The 1,046-nt window shown below is 42.4% G+C and overlaps 1 protein-coding gene across 1 annotated transcript in view; it reads right to left on the bottom strand. All coding sequences in view use genetic code 11, as the record gives it.

Moving 5' to 3' along the window:
* Positions 1 to 115: 115 nt before the first annotated feature.
* EGR_11082 (hypothetical protein) overlaps positions 116 to 1,046 on the bottom strand; it is a gene marked incomplete at both ends in the record, with an annotated part of 3,640 nt that continues 2,709 nt past the window's right edge. The window contains one exon of the mRNA XM_024500331.1: positions 116 to 305. Coding sequence (XP_024345255.1) covers positions 116 to 305 — 190 coding nt within the window. The remainder of the gene's footprint in view (positions 306 to 1,046) is intronic.

Here is a 1,046-nt window from a genome sequence, read left to right as displayed (position 1 = left end):
AGTTGTTTTTTAACAATTAGGAAAGCCAGCAGCATCATCTCTGCGGCTGCAGCCATGAGCAGGCCTTAATGCTCTCAAAGAGTCATTTCAAATGCTCCGGTTGTTTCACACAAATTTATATCAAGTCCAACTTCTCCTTCAGCCCACGTGTATTTATATTGGAAATATACTTGGGATTCACAGTAGTGTACATCAGAGTGAAGGATAGAAAATGACTAAAAATGAGATATTTAGGTTGGGAGAACTTTATTGAAGCTCCGACGAGTTCTCTGCCATTGATTAAAGCAAATGATTTCGCATGTGAGCTTTGAAAAAAAAGAACTTTTAGAACAAATGAAGTGATTTATTTTAGTGTTAATTGCTTGGTTCAAGCACTGATGACCAAATACAAGATGTTATGCTACAAGCGCCTTCCCCCAAGCTCATTCTCGGTTCATATAGCATTCGACTATCTTATTTAATCACATAGTTAAGCCAATCATTTCCTCCTGCATTCCTCTGCATGTACCGTGCAACAGTGGATCGGTTTGGAGTTGCAACTCTTAAGCTGATGTGCATTTGAGTTTTCCCCAGAGGTGTTCACACTGCGGAGAACGTGAAGGTGAACGACCGACTGCAGTGGTACGTACAGGTACATGGATGTGAGTGGACCACTGGCAGAAGTGAGGTTTGTAAGGCACAGCAGTTCACATTATCACTTGGCATCGGTAAAGGAAACTCTGCTGACGGCCTAATGTCCCTGTGAGCAAGGAAGGTACACTTTGAAGGTCCTGGGTGGCCTTAGCGCTATTAAGTAAATCAGTTCAAGGTGTTCCATCCACAGATAAATAAATGCACAGAATATTTTTGGTAAGTATTTTTTGTCAGACGGAAGCTAAGGAAACTAGTGAGTGAAAGTAAAGGCATTTAAGGAATCCGGACGCAGTTTCGGGAGCACAGTTTACTTTTATACATACCGATTGGCTATCCACGCCACTGCACCGCTTCACAAACAGGGTCCATTCAACTCGGGACGTGTTCCTTTCAAATCATCAGTGACCACAGCC

The sequence above is a fragment of the Echinococcus granulosus genome, assembly GCF_000524195.1.
Source record: "Echinococcus granulosus chromosome Unknown EG_S00368, whole genome shotgun sequence".
NCBI lineage: Eukaryota > Metazoa > Platyhelminthes > Cestoda > Cyclophyllidea > Taeniidae > Echinococcus > Echinococcus granulosus.
Note: the sequence above shows the minus strand (reverse complement) of the source record. Positions and strands in the feature narration are given on the sequence as shown.